Here is a 23,552-nt window from a genome sequence, read left to right on the forward strand (position 1 = left end):
TGTTACGCCGTGACAATCGCAAGCGAATTGTGATCTTTATTCTAAGCCACAAAATCGTGATTCTCACTTTTTTAGCCAGAATCAAGCAGCTCTACTTACAACTTTCCTGTGAGGTTCCTTTTAGGTGTTCCTGTATGCGCTGGTTATTAGCAATGTTTGACCTACCTGAACCTGTGTTTGTATTTAAAGTGGCTCTCAATACTGATTGTTGTTTAACTTTAATATAAAAAGTGCAAGGCCTACAATTAGTACCCTTGATGGTATAATGGGGTTTTCATTTAACTGCTTTCAGTGTCCTTGGGACCTAAATTTCTAGATCTGATTAATTTGATAATTTTCAAGACCATCAGCTGGATCTGACGTCAATTAGACTTCAGTTTCGGCATATTAGAGTTTTGATTATTGTGAGTTAAGGAAAATTGCTGCTGAGTACAAATTGTTGCTTTAAGTGAGACTTTTTGATGATGAAAATCAGTATTGTATTTCCCTAGTGTTTTGCAGCTAATTCATTTTGTCTTTGCAGATTTTCAAACTTGATGATCCAAGCTGTCCTAGGCCTGAGTGCTATCGCTCCTGTGGTAGCAGCACCCCTGATGAATTTCCAACAGACCTACCCAACACAAAGGGACATTTTAAATTAGTCAGGTAATAGGTGTTTTTTAACTATGCATAGTTGAGCAAGCTGTGGTTGGTGTACTAAATATAGGTCAAAAGAAAAAATGTTTTGAAGCGGATTGTTTGGTTTTAGTTGCAGGTTAACATTGTATAACTTTGTTTGGCAGACATGTATCCTTCGTAGATTGCCCAGGCCACGACATTTTGATGGCCACTATGCTGAACGGTGCAGCTGTAATGGATGCAGCATTGTTGTTAATAGGTGAGTGTGCATTCTTTAGAGTTGTCATTTTGTGCTCTGTGAATAGTAACCACTGCTCTGTATGTGTAACTAGTAAATGCTTGCTTAACTTGTGTTTACTAAGTAAAACACAGTGTTTTTCTAGCTAGGCAATGTCCTAAACAGAAAATGTAATTGCTGTTACTTTTGAGTATGTGGTTTGCAAAAGCAAGGGTTCACTGGATATCAGGCAGCGCTGGTGCTTGTGCTACCCTGTTGGCTGCTGGAGTCCCAAATACTGCAGTTTCAGGTATTAGGGAGCAGAAAATGAAATGTACGGTATATGGTGTGCTTATTATAACAAAAAATGCTTTAGCAGTAAACTTGCATTAGATATATACAGCTGTGCTCATAAGTTTACATACCTTGACAGAATTTGATTTCTTGGCCAATTTTCAGAGAATATGAATGATAACACAGACTTTTTTTTCACTCATGGTTAGTGTTTGGCTGAAGCTATTTTATTATCAATCAACTGTGTTTTCCCTTCTTAAAAAAATAATCACAACAGAAACTACCCAAATGACCCTGATCAAAAGTTTACATACACTGGTGATTTTGGCCTGATAACATGCACACAAGTTGACACACAAGGGTTTGAATGGCTATTAACCCCTTCCCGCCGACCGAACGCACATATGCGTCCTCGGCTTTCCGGGGTTATACCGGGATGATGCCCGCAGCTGCAGGCATCATCCCGGTACCGTTGTTTTCAGCGGGCGATCGGCTACCCGAATATAACAACCGATGCGGCTAAAAGCCGCTCGGCTGTTATACCGGAGGAGCGGGAGGGGACATCCCCCCCCTCCCGCCGCCTCCCGCCGCTGTTACCGGGCCTCCCGTGCGATCGGGAGGCCCGGTGTCCGTTCGGGAATCTCCGGCGGCTGGGGGCGGGCTGGAACGAAGCTGTGAGCGGCTTCGTTCCAGCCTTCTAATTGTAAACGCGGAAGCGACGTCATGACGTCACTTCCCGTTTACTCGGCTGCCAATGGCGCCGAATTTAAAAAAGTACACAGTATTCAGAATCGCCGTTTTCGGCGATCTGAATACTTTGAAGTGTAAAGGAGGGATGGGGGGTCTTTTAGACCCCCCATCCCTCCATAAAGAGTACCTGTCACCACATATTACTGTCACAAGGGATGTTTACATTGCTTGTGACAGCAATAAAAGTAAAAAAAAAAAAAAAATTTTTAAACACAATGTATAAAAGTACAAAAATAAATAAAAAAAAAAAAAAAAAATTTTTAAAGCGCCCCCGTCCCCGCGAGCTCGCGCAGCGAAGAAAACGCATACGGAAGTCGCGCCCGCATATGTAAACGGTGTTCAAACCACACATGTGAGGTATCGCCGCGATCGTCAGAGCGAGAGCAATAATTCTAGCCCTAGACCTCCTCTGTAGCTCAAACCTGGTAACCGTAAAAAATTTTTAAAGCGTCACCTATGGAAATTCATAGGTACCGTAGTTCGTCGCCATTCCACGAGTGCGTGCAATTATAAAGGGTGACATGTTTGGTATCTATTTACTCGGCGTAACATCATCTTTCACATTATACAAAAAAATTGGGGTAACTTTACTGTTTGGATTTTTTAAAATTCATGAAAGTGTCACTTTTCCAAAAATTTGCGTTTAAAACACCGCTGCACAAATACCGTGTGATAAAAAATATTGCAACAATCGCCATTTTATTCTTTAGACTCTCTTCTAAAAAAATATATATAATGTTTGGGGGTTCTAAGTAATTTTCTAGCAAAAAATACGGATTTTAACTTGTAAACACCAAATTTCAAAAATAGGCTTAGTCATGAAAGGGTTAAAGGTAACCATCCTCACCTGTGATCTGTTTGCTTGTAATGTGTGTGTGTGTGTGTGTGTGTGTGTGTGTGTTTGTATAAAAGGTCAATGACAGACCCTTGCATCTTTCATCCAGTGCTGCCCTGAGGTTTCTGGATTCTGAGTCATGGGGAAAGCAAAAGAATTGTCTAAGGATCTGTGGGAAAAGGTAGTTGAACTGTATAAAACAGGAAAGGGATATAAAAAGATATCCAGGGAATTGAGAAGTGGAAAATGAGGGGTTCTGTTGAAACCAAACCACGGTCAGATAGACCAACTAAAATTTCAACCACAACTGCCAGGAAAATTGTTCGGGATGCAAAGAAAAACCCACAAATAACTTCATGTGAAATACAGGACTCTGAAAACATGTGGTGTGGCTGTTTCAAGATGCACAATAAGGAGGCACTTGAAGAAAGATGGGCTTCATGGTCGAGTCACCAGAAGAAAGCCATTACTACGCAAATGCCACAAAGTATCCTGCTTACAATAAGCCAAACAGCCCAGAGACAAGCCTTCTGGCACAAAGGGGGTTATTTTACTAAAGGCAAATCCACTTTGCACTACAAGTGCAAAGTGTACTTCAAATTGCACTGAAAGTGCACTTGGAAGTGCAGTCGCCTTGGATCCAAGGGGGACATGCAAGGAAAATAAAAAACAGCATTTTAGCTTGCATATGATTGGATAATAAAATCAGCAGAGCTTCCCCTCATTTCAGATCTACCCCTCAAATTTACAGCGACTGCACTTCCAAGTGCACTTTGCACTTGTAGTGCAAAGTGGATTTGCCTTTCATAAATAACCCCCACAGTCATTTGGAGTGATGAGACCAAAATTGAGTTTTTTGGCCACAACCATAAACAATACATTTGGAGAGGAGTAGGGTTGTCCTGATACCACTTTTTTAAGACCGAGTACAAGTACCGAAACTTCAAGTACTCGCCGATACTGATTACTGATACTATATTTTATTTTTTATTTTTTTTATGTCGTGACAGTTTTCAAAGCTCAATACAGATTAGGTGGCACTGATATGCAGCACTGATAGGTGGCACTGATTAAGCAGCACTGATAGAATTATGTGGCACTGATAGGCGGCATTTATGGGCATTGTGCACTGATAAGTGGCATTTATGGGCACTGATGGGCAAGCTTTGAAATGCCATGAGGAAAGGATGCTTGCGACGCCCATCTTGGTACTCCTTGCACCCGCCCGCATGAAAGCAGCAGCGGCCATCTTGTTACAGCCAGCCCGAACTATATGGGCTGGGTGTAACAAGATGTCCGCTGCTGGCTTACTGCGGCCGAGTGCAGGGTGTACCAAGATGGGCGTCTGGATGTCCGACCTCTGTTGTCGACATGAAGTGTCGCTTCTGTTGTTCCACCCACTGACTTCCAGTTGCGCTGGGTCGCCTAATCTCTCCCAGGTATCGGATCTGGCATCAGGAGCATTTGTGCAAGTACAAGTACTCTCGCAAATGCTCGGTATCAGTACCGATACTAGTATTGGTATCGGGACAACCCTAGAGAGGAGTCAACAAGGCCTATGATGAAAGGTACATCATTCCTACACAAAGGCGCAGGAAATTTGATCAAAATTGATGGCAAGATGTTTATCAGAAAATACTGGAGGAACATTTGCATTCATCAGCCAGGAAGCTGTGCACGGGACGTACTTGGACATTCCAACATGACAATGATCCAAAACACAAGGCCACACCGGCCTGTCATTGGCTACAGCAGAATGAAGTGAAGGTTTTGGAGTGGCCCTCTCAGTCTCCTGACCTCAATATCATTGAGCCACTCTGGGGAGGTCTTAAACGTGCAGTTCATGCAAGACAGCCCAAGAATTTACAGGGACTGGAGGCTTTTTGTCAAGAGGAATAGGCAGATTTACAATTTGAGAAGATAAAGAGCCTCATCCACAAATACCACAAAAGACTTCAAGCTGTCATTGATGTTAAAGGGGGCAATACACGGTATTAAGAACTGGGGTATGTAAACTTTTTTTCAGGATTATTTGGGTAGTTTCTGTTTGATTTTGATTCGAAAAGAGTAAACATAGTTGATTGATAGTGTTTGGCTGAAGCCATTTATTAACTATGAGTGAAAGTTTTTGTTATTCATATTCTCTGAAAAATGGCCAAGAAATCATAAATTCTTTCAGGGTATGTAAACTTATGAGAACAAATGTACATACAAATATCCAAATGTGCCATATAACATCAAGCATAATACAACAAACATATATTCACTGCACTGTTGGATTACACTAACAAAAATAAATGCATATAGGTACAGTGAGCTGCAGTTAGAACGTATAAGAGCTGATGTTCAGAAATACATATGCAGAAGAGAGTAATGAAATGGATAGCTGAGCCAGACCCTGGTGAAAAGACCGAAAAAGAGGGAAAAATGAACGTTTTGGGGATGTAAGAACCCCCTTTCTCAAGAATCTCCTACCTGGGTCTTTGCACTGTCCATTGCTGACCTATTCTAAAAATGCTAGTTTACAGGCAGTATTACAAGTCTCTGGGATCAATGCTTTAAACAGATGAGCCAGAATAAGGATGTAGAACAGGTGTGACTTTACTGATTATATTCTTGTTCCCGGTCATTGAGGCCGCAAACAACATCTAGGCAACTAGCATTTTCAAAAGGGGTTAAGCAATGGCATTCCATTCATTTCTCTTTGTGTGGGAGTCCTTTTACAATAAATGTTTTTCATACCATTCCTTTTTTGTGTAGTTGTGTATGCATTACAGATGTTAACTGTTCTTTTCAATTTCAATTTTGAATTTCCAGCTGGCAATGAATCCTGTCCACAACCCCAGACATCTGAGCATTTGGCAGCTATTGAAATTATGAAACTAAAGCACATTCTAATTTTACAAAATAAGATTGACCTGGTAAAAGAGAGTCAAGCCAAGGAACAGTATGAGCAGATCCTTGCATTTGTACAAGGTAAGGTCACTAGATCTTTCCTTCAGGGGTTGGGTGGGGGGGCATTTTGACATTTGTGTGTAAAACTAGGCTGCCTCTAATGTGATTGGTGTGAATGGTGCTGTGTGTTAGATAAAACTTCACAAACTGTAAGCTGCAGTGCTTAAAGTTTGGCGCTTACAATAGTGTCTGTAATAAAAAAAAATTTTACCAATGCAGCGCCATTTACACATAGGGGCACTCATCATTGGAGGTTATTTTTGCAAACATCCATAAAGGTTCAGCTTCAAGAAGGTAACTGTGATTTGACTTTGAACAAATTGGGCTTGTTTTGAGAAATGTAATCCTAAATTGGTTCTAAAGGTACAAGGTTTTCTACCTTAATGCATTCCATGGGCACACAGAGCGGGCTTGGGAGTGAGCATGCACCAGTGCCTCCCCATAGCAAGCGGCTTGCTATTGGGGCAATCGGGTGGGGAGGAGTAGCCAGACAATTGCACGGTCGTGCAACGCTGTACACAAACAAAATTGGCGTCCTTTTTTTCCCACTAATAGAGCTTTCTTTTGGTGGTATTTGATCACCTCTGCGGTTTTTATTTTTTTGCGCTATAAACAAAAAAAAGAGCGACAATTTTGAAAAAGAAACTATTTTTTTTTTTTTCTTTTTACTATAATAAATATCCCTCAAAAATGTTTTTTAAAAAACAAATTTCTTCATCGGTTTAGGCTGATATATATTCTTCTACATATTTTTGGTAAAAAAAAAAATCGCAATAAGCGTATATTGATTGGTTTGCGCTAAAGTTATAGCATCTACAAACTATGGGAAAGATTGATGGCTTTTTTTTGCAGCGGACAGATCGGACACTTTTGACACATTTTTGGGACCTTGGACCTTTAAACAGCGATCAGTGTTATAAAAATGCACGTTGTTTTGCGGGAACGTGCCACTTTGCCGACGTGTATCATGTGAGCCGGTCGGCAAGTGGTTAAAGGACTTGTAAAGGCAGAAGGTTTTTTTTATCTTAATGCATTTTATGCATTAAGATAAAAAGCCTTCTGTGTGTAGCAGCCTCCCCAGCACCCCCTAATACTTACCTGAGCCGCAACACTTCACTTCCTGATTCCCTCACCGAGGATGGCGGCGACAGCAGCCGAGAGCCGAGCGATTGATTTGCTTCAGCTGCCGACATCGCTGGACCCTGGGACAGGTAAGTGTCCATTTATTAAAAGTCAGCAGCTGCAGTATTTGTAGCTGCTGGCTTTTAATATTTTTCTTTTAGGTGGACCTCCTCTTTAACCTTTTGGAACATGTTCCATCCATATTTTCAAATGAGGTCTAAGTGACAGTGTTCCTCTCCGGCAGCAGGTGTGCACTGGAGACTAGCACTCTAATTTAAAAACGGCTGGGGGTATTTGTGGACTATTAACACGGATCACAACAGTGAACAGTTTTGTCTCCCTGCCCTATTTGACTATCAATTTGTTTATACTGTTTCATGGTACACCAAGATATTGATTGCATTGTGGTGAACTCTGTTCTCCGCTGACTATTATTATTTGCTGCTTTTACAGGTACAGTTGCAGAGGGGGCTCCTATCATTCCAATATCGGCTCAGCTGAAATACAACATTGAAGTCGTTTGTGAATATATTGTAAAGAAAATCCCAGTGCCTCTACGAGACTTCACCTCCGAGCCCAGACTAATTGGTAAGGTTTGCTGTGTTTGTATGTTTAGAAAGTTTGGAGACCACTGATCTAAACAAAGGGCCAGTTTTCTATCCTTCAGACTTTAGAGGGTCTGGACTGTGACCACTGGGAGTAGAAAATGTCCTGGCATCAGTAACCATTGAAATGAATTAATGCTCAAGCGCCAGAACACTGCTGCTTGCTAGTGGACACCCTGGCCATAGTGTTTTTTTTTTTTTTTTTTTCTGCTTCTAAACGCCCCTGCCTCTAAATTCCTGTAAATGCCTATGTGTGCATGGACACATAGGCTAACATGCAGGGGCATTTAGAGGCAGGAAAAAAAACAGCGTGCATTATGCTTTATGCCAGGGTTATGCAATTAGCAGACCTCCAGCTGTTGCAAAACTACAAGTCCCATCATGCCTCTGCCTCGGGTGTCATGCTTGTGGCTGTCAGAGTCTTGCTATGCCTCATGGAACTTGTAGTTCTACAACAGCTGAAGGTCCGCTAATTGCATAACCCTTCTTTATGCTGAGAACACCCCTTCATTACCTTTGGGAGCAGCCACACTTTCTTTAGACTAAACAAAAAACAGGTATTTGGGAACATCATAATGATCTATTTTGCCCCCGCTGATTAGGTCAGCACAGTGACTAAAAGCACATGAAACATTTCAAGATATGTAAAAAAGCATAATATATGGACATATTTGAAAGGTGAACTTAAAAAATATTTGGCATTTTTGCTTTGTGTGCTAGTCTCAGGTGGTGTTTGTTAAAATTTCTGTTGGCCTCTAGGAAGAAAAAAAAACACATCCCCATTTTATAGTTTCTACAATATAATTTTTAATATTATTTTTTTTTTTTTTTTTTTTTTTTTTTTTAGACTTTAAAGGTGAGCCATACACCTAAATCTTTGCATTTAGACCAACGTATATTTACAATAAATATCACTTTTATTTAGACAATATATACAGTCCTTAACACCCTCATTACCTACACCCTCCAGCGTATTCTATATATCTCTAAAAAGACTTAATATCTGAAATTTTGCAAGCTGATCATATGGTTGGGCCTGGGCAAATTCCAACTTGTTTTATGGGTTGCTGTGCCCACTTCATCAGTAATTATGAAGGATAATATATTTTACTTGGACTGAGCCACCGACCAAGACCTGGAAAGGCTTTGCCTAACCAAACCACTCCCTGGGAGGGGAGTAGGCTGGTTAAGAGCATGTACAGGGCTAACTGTGCCAATTCATCCAGAGCAACCAAGGTACCCAAAGCTATGCTATATTATATAGAGAAAGGGTGACTATATAGGGCCCATTAGCTATCCTCCACTAGATAGGTTCTCCTATTTATAGGAAACTGCAAATATACTCTCTATATGGCTAGAAACATATGCAGCCCATCCTATATGGGCCTACGTCACTCCTGGACCCAATTTGAGGTTAAAAAAAAAACCCTTTGCTTTCCAGGGGGTGGTTTGGCGAGGCAGAGGCTTTCCAGCAGTCAGTCAGTGACTCTGTTCAAGCAAAATATATAATTCTTCATAGTCCTTGATAAGGTGAGCAGTCAGCCAGCCATGAAACTTGTTGAAATCTGCCTGGGCCCCACCATATGATCAGCATGCACGATTTCAGTGATTTATAAAGTTTTTATAGAGATATATAGAATGTGCTGAAGGATATGCATAACAAGGTGTTATGTAAAGGACTTGTCTATATAACTGATATTTGTTGTAAATATACAGTGGGAACGGAAAGTATTCAGACCCCCTTAAATTTTACACTCTTTGTTATATTGCAGCCATTTGCTAAAATCATTTAAGTTGTTTTTTTTTTTCCTCATTAATGTACACACAGCACCCCATATTTACAGAAAAACACAGAAATGTTGACATCTTTGCAGATTTATTAAAAAAGAAAAACTGAAATATCACATGGTCCTGAGTATTCAGACCCTTTGCTGTGACTCTCATATATTTAACTCAAGTGCTGTCCGTTTCTTCTGATCATCCTTGAGATGGTTCTACACCTTCATTTGAGTCCAGCTGTGTTTGATTATACTGATTGGTTTTGATTAGGAAAGCCACACACCTGTCTATACAAGACCTTACAGCTCACAGTGCATGTCAGAGCAAATGAGAATCATGAGGTCAAAGGAACTGCCTGAAGAGCTCAGAGACAGAATTGTGGCAAGTAGAGGTCAACCGATATATCGGCCCATATTTGGCGTTTTTTACTTAATCGGAATCGGCATCGGCCGATTGTGCTGATGAAAAAAGGCCGATTATAACTTCAGAGTGTCTTGCAAATGACTTCTGTAATAGAAGTCAATGCAAGTTGCCTGAAGTTTTCTTCTCCCCTCCTCTGGGCAGCCTGCCAAATCTGATAAGAAGAAACATTGTATCTCTTCAGGTTCTTTTATCAATGAGCTGAACTCTGTGGAGGAGTTCTCAGTTTAACCATTTAAAGACTAAATCTTTTCTGACACTTGTTGCTTACAAATAAAAATCCTGTATTTTCTGCTAGAAAATCACTTAGAACACCCAAACATTATATATTTTTTTTAGCAGAGACCCTAGGGAATAAAATAGCGGTTGTTGCAATATTTTATGTCACACTGTATTTGCGCAGCGGTCTTTCAAACGCAATTTTTTTTTTTCTTTTTAGCCACTTAAGGACCAGCCTCGTTTTGGATTTTAGGTGTTTACATGTTTAAAACAGGTTTTTCTGCTAGAAAATTACTTAGAACCCCCAAACATTATATATGTTTTTTTTTCTAACACCCTAGAGAATACAATGGCGGTCATTGCAATACTTTTTTTTTGCACCGTATTTGCGCAGCGGTCTTATAAGTGCACTTTTTTTGGAAAAAATTCACTTTTTTGAATAAAAAAATAAAACAACAGTAAAGTTATCCCAATTTTTTTTTTATATTGTGAAATATAATGTTACGCCAAGTAAATTGATACCCAACATGTCATGCTTGAAAATTGCAGCCGCTTGTGGAATGGCGTCAAACTTTTACCCTCAAAAATCTCCATAGGCGACGTTTAAAAAATTCTACAGGTTGCATATTTTGCGCTACAGAGAAGGTCTAGGGCTAGAATTATTGCTCTCGCTCTACCGGTCGCTGTGATACCTCACATGTGTGGTTTGACCACCGTTTTCATATGCGGGCGCTACTCGCGTATGCGTTCGCTTCTGCGCGCGAGCTCGTCGGGACAGGGGGGTTTTAAAAATTTTTTTTTTTAATTATTATTTATTTTACAATATTTTATTAATTTTTACACAGTTTAAAATAAAAAAAAAATTGTGTCACTTTTATTCCTATTACAAGGAATGTAAACATCCCTTGTAATAGAAAAAAGCATGGCAGGACCTCTTAAATATGAGATCTGGGGTCAAAAAGACCTCAGATCTCATATTTACACTAAAATGCAATAAAAAAAAAAGTCATTTAGAAAAATGACATTTGAAAAAATATGCCTTTAAGAGGCGTGGACGGAAGTGACGTTTTGACGTCGCTTCCGCCCAGCAGTGTCATGGAGACGAGTGAGCGCCATCTTGGCCTCACTCGTCTCCAGACACACCAGAGAACAGGACGCGATCGCCTCCGCCGCTACTGACGGCTCCGGTAAGCGGCGGAGGGCACCGGATCGCAGCTGGAGGGGGGGGGCCCTCTCCCGCCACCGATAAAAGTGATCTCGTGGCGAATCCGCCGCAAGGACCACTGTTAGCTGAAAGCCGGCCGCCGCACGAAAACGGGGATACCGGGGTTATGGCAGCTAGCTTACAATAGCGGCGCTTTACCGCCGACGCCACCCCAGTGTGAAAGGGCCCTTAAGGTTGCTTGCACACTGGAGCAGGCATGCTTTGATGGTAAAACGCTGCTAGTTTTAGCGGCGCTTTACCGTCATTTTAGCGGCGCTATTCGTCTGCTAGCGGGGCGCTTATAACCCAGCTAGCGGCCGAGGAAGGGGTTAAATGCGCCGCTGCTGAAACGCTTTGCAGGCGCTTCGACAGAGGTGCCCATTCATTTCAATGGGCAGGAGTGGTGGAGCAGCGGTATACACCGCTCCAAAGATGCCGCTTGCAGGACTTTTTTAACATCCTGCCAGCGCATCACCTCAGTGTGAAAGCCCGAGTGACTGCAGGGGAGCCGTTTTGCAGGCACTTTACAGGTGCTATTTTTAGCCCAAAAGCACCTGAAAAATGCCCCAGTGTAAAAAAGGGGTCTAACTGTTAGCTTTTACGAGATGAAGGGGGGAAAAAAAAAATCGGGCAAATATATTGGCCCAAAAAAATCGGCATCATATATCGGCCACCGCGATTTTCTAAATATTGGCATCGGCCAGAGAAAAACCCATATCGGTCGACCTCTAGTGGCAAGGCACAGATCTGGCCAAGGTTACAAAAAATTTTCTGCTGCACTTAAGGTTCCTAAGAGCACAGTGGCCTCCATAATCCTTAAATGGAAGACGTTTGGGATGACCAGAATCCTTCCTAGGGCTGGCCGTCTGGCCAAACTGAGCTATCGGGGGAGAAGAGCCTTGGTGAGAGAGGTAAAGAAGAACCCAAAGATCACTGTGGCTGAGCTCGGGAGATGGGAGAAAGTTGTAGAAAGTCAAAGATCACTGCAGCCCTCCACCATTTGGGGCTTTATGGCAGAGTGGCCCAACGGAAGCCTCTCCTCAGTGCAAGACACATGAAAGCCCGCATGGAGTTTGCTAAAAAACACCTGAAGGACTCCAAGATGGTGAGAAATAAGATTCTTTGGTCTGAGACCAAGATAGAACTTTTTGGCCTTAATTCTAAGTGGTATGTGTGGAGAAAACCAGACACTGCTCATCACCTGTCCAATACAGTCCCAACAGTGAAGCATGGTGGTGGCAGCATCATGCTGTGGTGGTGTTTTTCAGCTGCAGGGACAGGACGACTGGTTGCAATCGAGGGAAAGATAAATGCGGCCAAGTACAGGGATATCCTGGACAAAAACCTTCCCCAGAGTGCTCAGGATCTCAGACTGGGCCGAAGGTTTACCTTCCAACAAGACAATGACCCTAAGCACACAGCTAAAATAACGAAGGAGTGGCTTCACAACAACTCCGTGACTGTTCTTGAATGGCCCAGCCAGAGCCCTGACTTAAACCCAATTAAGCATCTCTGGAGAGACCTAAAAATGGCTGTCCACCAACGTTTACCATCCAACCTGACAGAACTGGAGAAGATCTGCGAGGAGGAATGGCAAAGGATCCCCAAATCCAGGTGTGAAAAACTTGTTGCATCTTTCCCAAAAAGACTCATGGCTGTATTAGATCAAAAAGGTGCTTCTACTAAATACTGAGCAAAGGGTCTGAATACTTAGGACCATGTGATATTTCAGTTTTTCTTTTTTAATAAATCTGCAAAAAATGTCAACAGTTCTGTGTTTTTCTGTCAATATGGGGTGCTGTGTGTACATTAGTGAGGAAAAAAATAAACTTAAATGATTTTAGCAAATGGCTGCAAAGAGTGAAAAATGTAAGGGGGTCTGAATAATTTCCGTCCCCACGGTATGTTGTTCTATAGTGGCCTTATGAGGCTTTGTAGAATTATCAAATGTGATCACTTTTAATCTGAGAAAAAAACAAACAAATTTTAGAATGCAAAGATTTATTTGTATGGTTTATATATCGAATCCACCACATTTTAAAGTCCCAATGCCTACAAAATGTTTAGGTATTTGGGTGTTATCGACAATGTTCAATCTGCTCTATAAGCTGTCAATATATCAGTATGGGCTATCAGATTTTTTTGGTTTGCTTACAGAGTAAAGTAAACCCATATTAATCATATGTGGAGTGGCTTAAATGATGAGAAAAAAACATAATTTTTGTGCAAAATGTATTTTTTCGTGATTATATTTTGCTTGTGCTTTAGAATAATTCAGTTGCAAGTTTTGACTAAAATTTTGCTGCTGTCCAGTTATCAGATCCTTTGATGTCAACAAGCCCGGATGTGAAGTTGATGATCTGAAAGGTGGAGTAGCAGGAGGCAGTATTCTGAAAGGGGTATTAAAGGTAAGCAGCATTGCTGAATGATCTGGGTTAGTGTCAGGATTATTATCAAATAAAAGAGAATGCATGGATTTGATGCAAAATCATCATGACTTAATTCCAAATACAAATAAAATAACATGCTCACATTTGATAACCAAGTGAACCACCTTGTACACAACCTCGCTGTAGAGCAGTTGTAGCAAGAGCTGAGGCCAGTGGCTCTGCTAGACGGAAGCTCAATCCTCCCGAGTATCTTGGGCAGACTGGGGAAGATGTCGGTCCCTCCTGTGTTTCCCTGTTTAGCGCTATTCACGCAGGAACTCTGAGCAAGCAGCAACCTAAGCCTGGGAACCAGTGTACGCCTGCCCATTCCTTAAGAGTTGTGGTTACCAAGGAAGCATGTTTCAGGGGATGGGCCCCACTTTGTCAAGCCTAATAATCTCAATAGTACAATGTATTTTATAGTAAAGTTTGACGGGAATTAGGGAATGAAACCCAGGGCAGTGGGAGGGGGTGTGAAAACACTAGAGCATCATAGAAAAACTCTCCCAGGCACAGGTTCCTGACAGGCTGGCCAGTTGGATTGAGACAGTAAGAGCTCTAGTACAGGTGGGCAGAGCAGACAGACAACACAAGACTGCACAGTTTGGCATGTTCACCCTGGGCGCTGGATGACCTTGTCCCAGCACTGAGAAGAGCACTTCACATTAGATGGAGGAAACTTTTTGTACAAAAGATGCTCTTATATACATGTCCTAAAGATAACTTGTTTTTTCATTTAAATTCGAGTGGAGGATATTTTGGTGTTTAATCACCAACAGATAGGAGGTGACGATCATGTATAATAAGTATATGTATTTTCATTAACCTGGTCTAGGGTTATTAATGAGGAGCAGCAGTCCTAAAACACTTTTTTATAGAGAGGTCAAACAAATACAAAGATTTCCAAGCCCAAACTTACCAACCAGCCGACAACTAACCAAACTGACCTGTCTAACAATATGCATTAAGAACGGGTTTAGTCTGAACACATTTGCAATTACATTCATAAGCTACAGGCCTCATCAAGGCACCCTGTTTTTTTGGAGACTCCTGGGTCTCCACAATGGGGGCACATGCATTTTTATAAATCAGTGAGGACAGGTGGCCTGGAAGGAGCCCACCCCTCCTTAAAGGTACAAGGGCACACTGAACACCCAGCACATTGCATGTCAGCAAAGATGTTAGTGCATTGCCTAACCAATAAAATCAAAATACAAACAAGTGGCCACTGGTCTATTGCAGTAAGGAACACTGGAAGGGCGACGCATGTCAAACAAATACAAGGAGATTCACAAGCTCAAACTTGCCAATCAGCCAGGTTGCTGCATTAGACCAGTTGTAGGTGGGGGCAGTGGCCAATTGTTTGCACATATAGAGAGGTGTTTGGACATTGCACATACGTATACACATAAATTTGTTAACCCTTTGGCGCCAGCTCCTCCCGACTTCTTAAAGTGGTTGTAAAGGCAGAAGGTTTTTTTCTTTATTTTAATGCGTTTTATGCATTAAAGTGGATGTAAACCCTCACATGCCCAGTGAAGTGAATAGCCTCAGATGATACACAGGGATGAAACTAATCTCCCTACATACGTTTTACATGTATATCTGCTTTCTTCAACTTTATATATTCTTTATAAAGTGAACATTGTGTTAGAATTTTTAATTCATCTTTCAGCAGTGAAGGGGGAGTCTTGGCATACACTGTGTGACAGCAGATTGGAGGAAAAGCACACACATTCCCCCCCAATCTATTTTATAGCACCCTCCCCAACACAAATTTTCAAGTGCTTTTATCTCCCATGTCTGAGAACTTGTCAGAAGTTATCATGCTGATAAAAGAGGAACGAAGCAGCAGAACGACACAGGACTTTAGGCCTTGGAAACACTACAGATCAATGTGCCCAGGTCAAATTTTATGAATCGGGTTTACATCCTCTTTCGGATTAAAAAACTTCTGTGTGCAGCAGCCCCCCTCAGTCCCCTTAATACTTATCTGAGCCCCATCTCAATCCAGCGATGTTGCACAAGAGACTCAGATGTCCAGGACTCTCCCTCATTGGCTGAGACAGCAGCGAAGCGCCATTGGCTCCCGCTGCTGTCAGTTAAAGTCAGTGAGCCAATGAGGCGAGAGAGGGGGCAGGGCCGGGGCTCCATGGCTAAATTGACACAGGAAGCTGTGGCTCAGGTTGGGTGCCCCATAGCAAGCTGCTTGCTGTGGGGGCACTGAACAGGAGGTGGGGCCAGGAGCGCCGAAGAGCAACCCGAGAAGAGGATCTGGGCTGCCCTGTGCAAATCCACTACACAGAGCAGGTAAACATGTTTGTTAATTTTAACAAAAAAAAGACTTTTTAGTGTCACTTTAAGGGTTTTCAGATGCCGGGAGGCGGGGTCTATGATCATGTGACTGCTGTGATTGACTGTCACAGCGGTCACATATTCGGAAAGCTCCCGATCGCAAGTAGCGATGGTTAGCTACTAGTAACTGTGCCGGGGGCGCGCACTCTCGGCACAGCTGGTATTGCAATATGGCATGCAAATATGCGGCTGCTCGATGCCAACATTTTAAGGCTACTTTCACACTGGGGCGGGGGTGCGTTAGCGGTAAAGCACCTAGTTTTTTAGCAGGGCTTTTCGGCTGCTAGCGGGGTGCTTTTAACCCCCTGCTAGCGGCTGAAGAAAGGGTTATGTCGTGGCGCTGCCAAATCGCTTTCCATTCATTTTAATGGCCAGGGCATTTGGGGGAGGTGTATAACACCGCTCCCAAATCACCCCAAAGATGCTGCTTGCAAGACTTTTTTTCCTGTCCCGCAAGAGCATCGCCCCAGTGTGAAAGCACTCATGCTTTCACATTGGGGAGGCATGAGAGGCGCTATTTTTAGCACTAAAACGCCCGAAAAGCACCTCCAGTGTGAAAGGAGTCTTAATTACAAAGATTGGTGACATAGCACAGGTGTATATAAATACTTGTTTTATATTTGGCATATAAATTTGTATTGGATTTTGGCTGTATCTGGAATACATTTTTATTGTGCAGAACACTGAACACTTGCCTAGAAATGAAGATTCATTTGTTTTTCTGCATATTCTAGGTGGGACAAGAAATTGAAGTTCGGCCTGGAATTGTGTCCAAGGATAGTGAAGGAAAACTTATGTGCAAGCCAATTTTTTCAAAAATTGTGTCTCTATTTGCTGAGCACAATGACTTACAATATGCTGCTCCTGGGGGCCTTATTGGTAAGTTGTTTAATCCTACTCACAAACTTCCATGTGAATTGAAGTATAAGTCCAGTCAAAACTGCATGTAGAAGGTGTGCGTGTGTTGGTTCAAAAAAAAAAATGTAAAAAACCTTCTACCATTTTAAAGCCACCTTTTAACATTATTTTTTTTTTTTTTTTTTTTTTTTAATAGTGACCTTATCTAGTCCAGTAGAATATTGGGATCCACAAATCTAATTCTTCCTCTTCTTCTTTAAGGTGTTGGCACTAAGATTGACCCAACTTTGTGTCGTGCTGATCGTATGGTCGGACAGGTTCTTGGTGCAGTTGGTGCACTGCCTGAAATTTTTACCGAGCTGGAAATTTCCTACTTCCTTTTGAGACGTCTCCTCGGAGTTCGCACAGAAGGGGACAAAAAGGCAGCAAAGGTGAGGATTTAAGTATTTTTGTTCTATTAAACATGGTAGAAATTCATACAAAACATCAGTGTTTACCACTTAAGTACTTAACAAACGTGTTCTATATTTTCAGTTATTTTTACTGCATTATAGAAAAAATAAAATTATGCTCTAAATTGGATTTTGTTTGTTTTTTTTGTGTGTGTTTTTAGGTGCAAAAACTGTCCAAGAACGAGGTTCTGATGGTCAACATTGGTTCCCTGTCCACTGGAGGCCGTGTTAGTGCTGTAAAAGCTGATTTAGGAAAGATTGTGCTCACAAACCCTGTGTGCACAGAAGTAGGAGAAAAAATAGCTCTCAGCAGAAGAGTGGAAAAACATTGGCGGTAGTTATTTTGCTGCTCATTTTTTCATATAGAAATAATCTGTCAATGTGGAAACAAGTGTTTAACTTTCAAAGAGCAGTTGTTTAACACAGTAAAGTTTTACTAGTTACAGTTTCCGTTACTGTTACGTTTTGGTTACGAGGGTACCACTTTGGCTGCATCAAATGTACTCTTGACTATATATGGGGTGTTTATAGATGTTTGGCTTATTTTTATGTTTGTGAAATGGTGTTTCTAATGGAAGGCAGCCATATCACATTATTTTATACAGTTTTTGCAACACTTTACAAAATGGAATGGTACAGTTACAATACCACTCAGGGATTTGGAGGACCCTACTCATGAGAGCTTACAATATAAAAGGTCAGGGACAAATAATACAAAAGGTAATACCTGTGTGGGGATGAGTTGTTGGAGAAAGTAAAATACAGTTTTCAGGTAGAGATGGGATAGTCTTCAATGAAGAGATATGATTTCAAGGATTGCCTAAAGGTTAACAGAATATCAAACCTCAAACAAGAATGTATATAATGAGTGCACCAATTAAAGCAGCTGGCATGCAAGGTCACTATACCAACCCTTGTAATCAATGCAATCTAGTAAATGTGCAGGGCTAGATAAAAATGATACAGTATTAAAGCAGTAATCATAAAATGCAAATATATATACAAAAAGTCCATATAGTATAAAATAGTCCATTCAGTGCATAGTTGACAGTTCTATACTATCAGCTCACCAGAAATTATAGATACTAGGCACAATCTGACATCCACCAGGTATCTATTATCCAAGGTTCATAAAGAAATCTCCACAAGTGAGCCTTCACCCAAACAATGCACTCACCAGATGAACGATTTATGCAAGCATTATTCAGTAATCAGTGCTCAGTCATCTTCCGTACATGCGGTGACATGGGGAGTTGTTTCCAGAACACAGCACTAAATGATAATAAAGCTCACCAGCCAGGGGCCCACAGAAAGCTTACATAGTGTAGTATTTATTGAAAGTCTCTAAAATCCACAAAATTCCTGCAGCATAGTAAAACAAGTGCACTTAAAACGCCGGCTGCCGCTCCAAACACGTAGACGTGATGGCATGACCTCAGCATGTAGGCCCCTCCCTGATGTGTTTTTCTTGCCTCCCAGCTGGAGGCATTCCCTTGATAACGTGTGCACGAAACGTGCTGATGTTACGCTGCCACGTCCACGTGTTTAGAGTGATGACTCCCATTGTAAGTGCACTTGCTTATGTTTTACTATGCTGCAGTACTTTTATGGAATTTTTAAGACTTTCAATAAATACTACACTATATATAAGCTTTCTCTGGTCTCCTGGCTGGTGAGCTTTTTTACATTTAGTGCTGTGTTCTGGAAATCGCTCCCCATGTCACCTATGTCATGTACTGAAGATTACTGATTGATGCTTGCATAAATCCTTCATCTAGTGAATGCATTGTTTGGGTGAAGGCTTACTTGTGGAGATTTCCTTATGCACCTTGGTGATACCTGGTGGATGTCGGACTGTGCCTAGTAGCTATAATTTTTGGTGAGCTGATAGTATAATTGTCAATTATGCACTGAATGGACTTTTTGTTTCAAATAATCATAAGACAGACAGACACACATATATATATATATATATATACACACACACATATCTATCTATCTATCTATCACACACACACACACACACACACACACACACACACACACACACACACACACACACACACACACACACACACACACACACACACACACACACACACATACACACACATATATACACACACATATATACACACACATATACACATACACACACACATATACACATACACACACACACATATACACACACACACATATACACATATACACACACACACATATACACATATACACACACACACATATACACATACACACACACACACACATATACACATACACACACACACATATACACATACACACACACACACATATACACATACACACACACACATATATTTGCATTTTATGATTATTGTGATTACTGCCTACAATCCTGCTTAGATACTGTATCATTTTTATCTAGCATTGCGCATTTTACTAGAGTTTTTCTAAATAGCCAGGGAAAATTGGGTAGAGAGTTCCAGAGGATGGGAGAGGCTCCAGTGGGGTGGGGACAATGGGAGGAGTTTGAGAGAGAGAGAGAGGGGAAGCAAGAGGACTTGGGAGGAGCGAAGTGGATGGTTAGTGATATTTTGAGATGTGGTTGGTGAACCTATTCCATGACCACCCACTGCTAAGTTGGTAATCTTACAATTCTGGTTACGTTTATTTTTCCTTTGTCTCAAGTCTGTTCAATTGTTCTCTTTTCAGTTTGATTGGATGGGGTCAAATAAGAAGAGGCGTGACTATAAAGCCAACTGTTGATGACGACTAAATAGAATTCAAGATCCCACATCGCTGCTAAAAAAAAAAGTTTTTAGAAAAAGAAGAAAAAATCTGCCAAATACCTATAAAGTGAAGTACTACCCCAGATGGATTATATCAGTCTCCCTACCACAGAAGCAGATTTCATGGTCCCAGGTTCTAATTTATAATTGAGCAGATTCTCAGCACAAAACGAACATTATGACACTGTCCAGAGACCTTCTGCCTTGTGTCGAATCAAATTGTATGCTTTGTTACAAAGTAAAACGCTATGTTCTTTACTCTCGGATTCGGCCCAGACCTCAGGACTTATCTCATCCGTGAATGAATGTCAGCTGAATTAATTTCAAAAGACCAAATGCTTTACTACTCCGATTAATTAAAGTAAAAGCTTAGCTTGGAACAGTCATGATGTGGTGAGGTTATAAATACTATTTTAATGTTTGCTCAGATTTGCTGGTATATCTTTGTGATGGCCCTGTCAACGGCTTGGAACTATGAATAAAATTTGTATTCTGATGAAGTGGGCGATAAAGGGGACACTTGGGTGGTTTCTTTTTACCACTGGCATTGTCTATGAGAAAAGATCTTTTAGTGCCTTCTGATGAATGGAGATTGAATGTAGAATTGTGCCAGTCTGCTTCAAGAGATGTTTAAATCATTGGTTAACGTTACAACTGCTTTATTTCAGCATAGCTTATCAATGAGCTGCTTTGACCCACAATAATAAATAGGATCCAAGCTTTTTTTTTGAAATAGTTAAACTCTAGCTGCTGTGGTGCAGTAGAATAATTTTTATTCTGCTAAATTGGCCCACGTGTCAACTGTTCTCAACAACTTGCATAGGAAACCTGAACTCAGTTAATTAAGATCTTATGTGTTAAAATCAGTTTGTAACAAGCATGTTAATGCATAATAAAAAAAAACACTAAATATTCGGCACAACCATCAGGCTAATATGCAAAGTGTTCAGTTGTCTGGTGCAGCAACAAGGAGAATGAGCTTAAAAATGCACCCAAAGAGGAAACCATTAAAGTGATGATAATCCTTTGAGCTTTTTGTTTTTTTTTTTTTTTTTTTTTTTTCTTTTAATAACAAACACGTTATACTTACCAGTGTAATGGGTTTTGTACAGACCTGCCCGATCCTCCTTGTCTGAAGTCCCCTGCCTGCACTCCTAGGCTCCCTTCTGCGCCCCCCCCCCCCCCCCCCCTTCTGAGTATCCATTTTAGCAAGCCACTTGGTGAGGGGTTACTCCGTGCTGGCTCGCTCCCGAACCCTGCTGGTTAAATTTATTGGCAGACATCAGGGCTTTGCCCCCCGCCATGGGATTTGATTAACAGCAGCAGGAGCTAAAGGCTCCTGCTGTTATCAACCTGCTCTGTGAGAAGGGAGAGAGCCACGGCTCTCATGCACAGCGCTGGATTGAGATCAGGCACCAGTTAGTATAAGAGGGGGATCCTCGGTACAAAACTTAAAGCAAGCGTTTGTTACCCCAACAATTAATGTCTGAGTATGAGAAAGTATCCTGTTCTATGTATTGCTTCCATTTATGTGAAATCCCTGGCATTCCTGCTAGTCCCCTTGCTTTCCAATTAAAAATGGGCCACCCTATGCTGGAGAACTTGTGGTGGTCAGTTCTCTAGCTATGCTGGGAACTCTGCCTGCTTTCAGACTTCAGATCAGACTTGCCCTGACATCTGGTGCACAGCCATTCACTGGGAAGTTTGGTGTAATGCTAACCCCCCCCCAGCTCTTATGCAGCTGAGAACAGAGGGAATGTGATCACGTATAAAAAGAAAAGAAGGGGTATTTATGTGTGGTGTGTTTTGTTTATTTTTGTTTTTTTAAATGTAGACTACTAATGGTGATCAGCGACATATAATGGGACTGCGATCCTGCGGCGGGCAGTCACCATTGACATTAATACAGTGATCACACTATACACTCACTGTACTAATGACATTGGCTGGGATGGGTTTAACACCTAGGGCGATCAAGATGTAACCAATACCCGATCTTTGGTATTAGGGGGAGACATAATTGGTGTCAGCGTAGGAATAATGCCCCGTTTATGTTGTCAGTAGAAGGGATTATGACCCATAGTTTGTGTCAGTCGAAATTATGCTGACACCTTGTTGATGGCAGGAATAATGCCTCAAGGCAATCAAAGGGCCACGTCTGGCCCCAGGGCTTCTGTTTACATCAGTGCTCTGCAGGCAGAATTCTTGATATACTCTTGGGCCCAATAAGAGTATTGGTTCCTAATGGGATGTAGTGGAGGTAAAAGAGCAGTGATTCTATGACTTCCTCTACCACCACAGCTCAGTAAACTAGAGGTGCCCTAACTTCTCATTCCTATTCTGTGTTTTCAAAGCAAATCTCACATTTGTCATTTGACTATGCAGCAGTTCTTCCTTTTGGAGTGGTAAGAAAGGAATTTTAAAACGTGATCTGATGTCAGAGCACATATTAAAGGTGCAGTCTCCTTGCAGGTGGAATCTATTTCTCCGGTTTAAGATGCTCTTGACTTCAGCTGTAACATTGAAGTGAATTTCTAGTCAAAACGTGTTTCCCTCAGTCTTGGAGATAGTGGAGAAAGGTTAGGGCCTCTGTCGGGTTTTTACAGTGAGGGGGGAAAAAAAAAAAAAGATACCCTGCTGATTTTGTACGTTCTCCCACTGACAAAGAAATGACGCCTCCTGAAAACGGGAATCGAAATGTACGTCGAGGCGTGCTTGGTTATGTAATCTTCATTCTTATTCCAGTCCCTGTGGTTGTCGGCTGCTGTTGGTGAAGCGCACGCCAGCTACCACACGCAGAGTGGAGTTTTTCAGACTTTATGAGCGGTATAGCCTCAGTGCCGGGCGAGGGCACTCTCAAATGTAAGCAGCCATTTGGCTTTCTGTTTTTAATCGTTTTATTAATAAATGGGATTACACTATTTTAGTCCTTTTTGTATCCTATATATTGCCTGACGTTCTACTGGGGGAGAGGAAGAGGTCACCCACAAGGCTTATCCCCACCATGGTAGCAAGCCATTTCTTGCTAAAGGCTATTACTGACCTCTTTTTAATTAAAAAGGTCAACATCTTCTGGTAAGCGGACATCCACCTACAGAGCACTTTGGGTGTGTTACACAGCTGGTGAAGGTCGTCTATTCACACAGAGGAAGATTCACTTATATTCATTTGTATATTTTGCAACAGCGGAAGATTAACTCATATTGATTTGTACTATCTCCTTTTTTATTTATTCATTTTTTTATTCATATATTTTTTTTTTATTGGAATTTTCTTACTGTTTTTCACAAAGACATTATTTTGCTATATATGCAGGGATTGGATGGTTGTCATTCTCTTGTAATATGCACTTTTGGCACTAAGCTTTATACTTATATTCATTCTTTTTGTATGGTACATTGTTGTGTTCACATTCAGTTTGTTTGAGCATAATTATTTAGATGCTATTTAGCTCACTGTTTTATATAGATTTAGCGCCCCCCATCACATATATATTTTTCCACTTGCACTAGAATTTCTATCTAGTTTGGGGGTTAGCAGCTTTACACATTTATTTAGTTACACTTACAAATTTTTTTGGCGCGAGGTTACACATTTTTAATCACTCAGGTTTCAAAGAAATGATCAGTCTATACTTTTAATTGTAGGTTTATTTTAACCTCC

At 41.3% G+C, this 23,552-nt stretch overlaps 1 protein-coding gene across 1 annotated transcript in view; it reads left to right on the top strand.

The window, feature by feature from the left end:
* EIF2S3 (eukaryotic translation initiation factor 2 subunit gamma) overlaps positions 1 to 20,401 on the top strand; it is a 31,179-nt gene extending 10,778 nt beyond the window's left edge. Inside the window, exons 4-12 of the mRNA XM_073616520.1 lie at positions 524 to 645; positions 783 to 877; positions 5,532 to 5,690; positions 7,245 to 7,379; positions 13,332 to 13,426; positions 16,537 to 16,681; positions 16,922 to 17,091; positions 17,274 to 17,446; positions 19,813 to 20,401. Coding sequence (XP_073472621.1) covers positions 524 to 645; positions 783 to 877; positions 5,532 to 5,690; positions 7,245 to 7,379; positions 13,332 to 13,426; positions 16,537 to 16,681; positions 16,922 to 17,091; positions 17,274 to 17,446; positions 19,813 to 19,876 — 1,158 coding nt within the window. The 3' untranslated portion in view covers positions 19,877 to 20,401. The remainder of the gene's footprint in view (positions 1 to 523; positions 646 to 782; positions 878 to 5,531; positions 5,691 to 7,244; positions 7,380 to 13,331; positions 13,427 to 16,536; positions 16,682 to 16,921; positions 17,092 to 17,273; positions 17,447 to 19,812) is intronic.
* The last annotated feature ends 3,151 nt before the right edge of the window (positions 20,402 to 23,552 follow it).

The sequence above is a fragment of the Aquarana catesbeiana genome, linkage group LG02, assembly GCF_042186555.1.
Source record: "Aquarana catesbeiana isolate 2022-GZ linkage group LG02, ASM4218655v1, whole genome shotgun sequence".
NCBI lineage: Eukaryota > Metazoa > Chordata > Amphibia > Anura > Ranidae > Aquarana > Aquarana catesbeiana.